The 2,133-nt window shown below is 63.6% G+C and overlaps 1 protein-coding gene across 1 annotated transcript in view; it reads right to left on the bottom strand.

The window, feature by feature from the left end:
* Positions 1-2,133, bottom strand: part of SBF1 (SET binding factor 1) — a 24,854-nt gene that overhangs the window by 20,838 nt on the left and 1,883 nt on the right. Inside the window, exons 2-7 of the mRNA XM_045290633.1 lie at positions 1,398-1,501; positions 999-1,136; positions 774-908; positions 580-690; positions 229-334; positions 1-127 (exon numbers count right to left, since the gene is read on the bottom strand). The exon at positions 1-127 is cut by the window's left edge and continues 2 nt beyond it. Of these exons, the coding sequence (XP_045146568.1) occupies positions 1-127; positions 229-334; positions 580-690; positions 774-908; positions 999-1,136; positions 1,398-1,501 (721 nt within the window). The remainder of the gene's footprint in view (positions 128-228; positions 335-579; positions 691-773; positions 909-998; positions 1,137-1,397; positions 1,502-2,133) is intronic.

Here is a 2,133-nt window from a genome sequence, read left to right as displayed (position 1 = left end):
CGGAGGGGAAAGAGCAGCGCCAGGAGGCCCCGGCAGGCGTCGGCCAGGCGTTGGTAGCTCCGGGACAGGAAGAGGATCTTGTGCTCAGTGAGTGCCGCGCAGAACAGAGCCAGCACGTTGGTGATGCCTGAGGGCCAGGGTGAGGGTGAGTTTGGAGAGGCTCTGGGGGGCCCACCTCCCTGGCCTCCCTGCCCCGGGCTAGGCTGTGGCTCGGGATGAAGAGCTCACCGAGCTGGCGGAAGAGTAGGGCCACACTGCAGCAGCTGACGGGCAGCGAGTCGGTGAGCGGGGTCTGGATGACCTGCCGGTCCCCTGCCCCCAGAGAGATGGTTCTCTGCAGAAGAGAGCAGCAGAGACTCAGGCCAGTAACCCAAGCAGGTGATGTGAGCCCAGCCCGAGGGGGCCAGGCCCTGCTGGGCAGAACAACAAAAGAGTCCCTACCGCTCCTTCCTCCACAGAGTCCAGCTGCACGGGACAGACAGGCAAAGAGACAGTTAGACACACAGTGGGCCAGGCCACGGCAGACAGGGACAGGCCAGACACATGCACAGGGGATGGGGAGGCCCAGGGGAGGCCCACCTGCGAGCCCCCGGCCAGGGGGATGGTGCAGGTCAGCAGGTTCCCAATGACACTCTCCAGGGACACGCTCAAGCCCTCGACGTGGACCGTGTAGATGAGCCCCAGACTGTTCTGCAGTGACCACAAGTGGAGTGGAGTCACAGCAAGCAGGAGACCCTCCCACCCCCACTCCCCCGCCCCAGCTGTCACCTCACCCTGAACACCTCGGAGTGGTCCAACCTTGACACCAGCACCAGGGTCTTCGGAGCAAAGAGCTGGCTGGCGGCTGTGGGCCGCCCCTCCTCTGCTGCTGGCTCACTCCCCACGGAGTCCTCAGTGCACACAGCATCCTGAGAGCAGACACCCCATTGTCCCCGCAAGTCCCCAGCCCCCACTCTGCATGGGAGGGGCCTGGAAGCAAGCAGGGCGGCCCGTCTGACCTGGGTGGGCTCCACCGGCTCCCAGAAGGTCAGGCAGGCGCAGTAGTGCCGTTCGGAGCTGATGTCAGTGAGGACAGCCACGAAGAAGGTCGGTGGGTTCCGCTCAGCACACAGCTGCCACCCGCTGGGCTGGCAGAACTGCACGGAGGACTGGCGGTCAGCCCCATAGCCTGGGTCCCCTGTAGGGCTATGCTGCAGCCAGGCAGCCCAGCTCCAGTGGCACCTCGCCCCCTGGGTCCACAACAGCACTGGCCAGGCCTGCAGGCCCCACCCAGCGGGTGCAGGGGCCCAGCTGCCTCAGACTCTGGCTCCGCCTCGGAGGGAGAAGGGCAGAGGGGGTGACCCTTTGCTCCAGTAGCAGCCCACCCACCCACCCCAGGCTCCTCTTCCCACGCTCACCAGTTCAATGCCCTGGGGAAAGGGGTTGTCCTCCCAGTCCTTCTCTGGGAAGCGCTGCAGGATCTGGCCCTGGCCTTCGCCACTCCCTGGGAACAAGAGTAGGGCTCAGGTCCCCCTGCCTGCGGAGGCTCAAGGGTCTAAGGCAACTCTGTGGGCTGGGGGTGGGGCGGGCCCTTGGTGGTTCACCCCTGGTCCACCCCTGCTAGTTAGCTTGACTAGGGTCCATGGGCTAGATCCCTCCACTACAGAGTCTGGGGCTCACCCCTGAGCCGTCCAGGCCACTGCCCGGGGTGGACAGGGGTTCTCTCCTGGCTCACCCCAGTCACCCCAGGAGTGAGGCCCACAGGTGGGAGGAGGTAAGAGCTGTGACTCACAGACCTCAGCTTCCTGCCCCTCCCCCACTCTCACTGCAGCTGAAGCAGCCCAGCTGGGACCAGACCCGAAGAGGAACAAGAGGGGGCAAGTGTCTGCTGAAGCTAACGACACTCGGGCACACCTGTCACACTCACCATTCGCATCCCCACCTACTGACACACCTGATACACATCTCACCCACTGCACTCTTACACAACCCTACACATATTCATGCACACCTAACATTCACACTCGTCACCCATTTATACATGCACACCTTACACACATCCCCTACTCATTCCCCTACTCACTCATGCACACCACACACACACACACACACAGATGCACACCCAATACACTCATCCCCTACTCACTCATGCAC

Source organism: Echinops telfairi, unplaced genomic scaffold, assembly GCF_000313985.2.
Source record: "Echinops telfairi isolate 266 unplaced genomic scaffold, ASM31398v2 ScPeMD7_2;HRSCAF=8, whole genome shotgun sequence".
In the NCBI taxonomy this organism is placed as follows: domain Eukaryota; kingdom Metazoa; phylum Chordata; class Mammalia; order Afrosoricida; family Tenrecidae; genus Echinops; species Echinops telfairi.
Note: the sequence above shows the minus strand (reverse complement) of the source record. Positions and strands in the feature narration are given on the sequence as shown.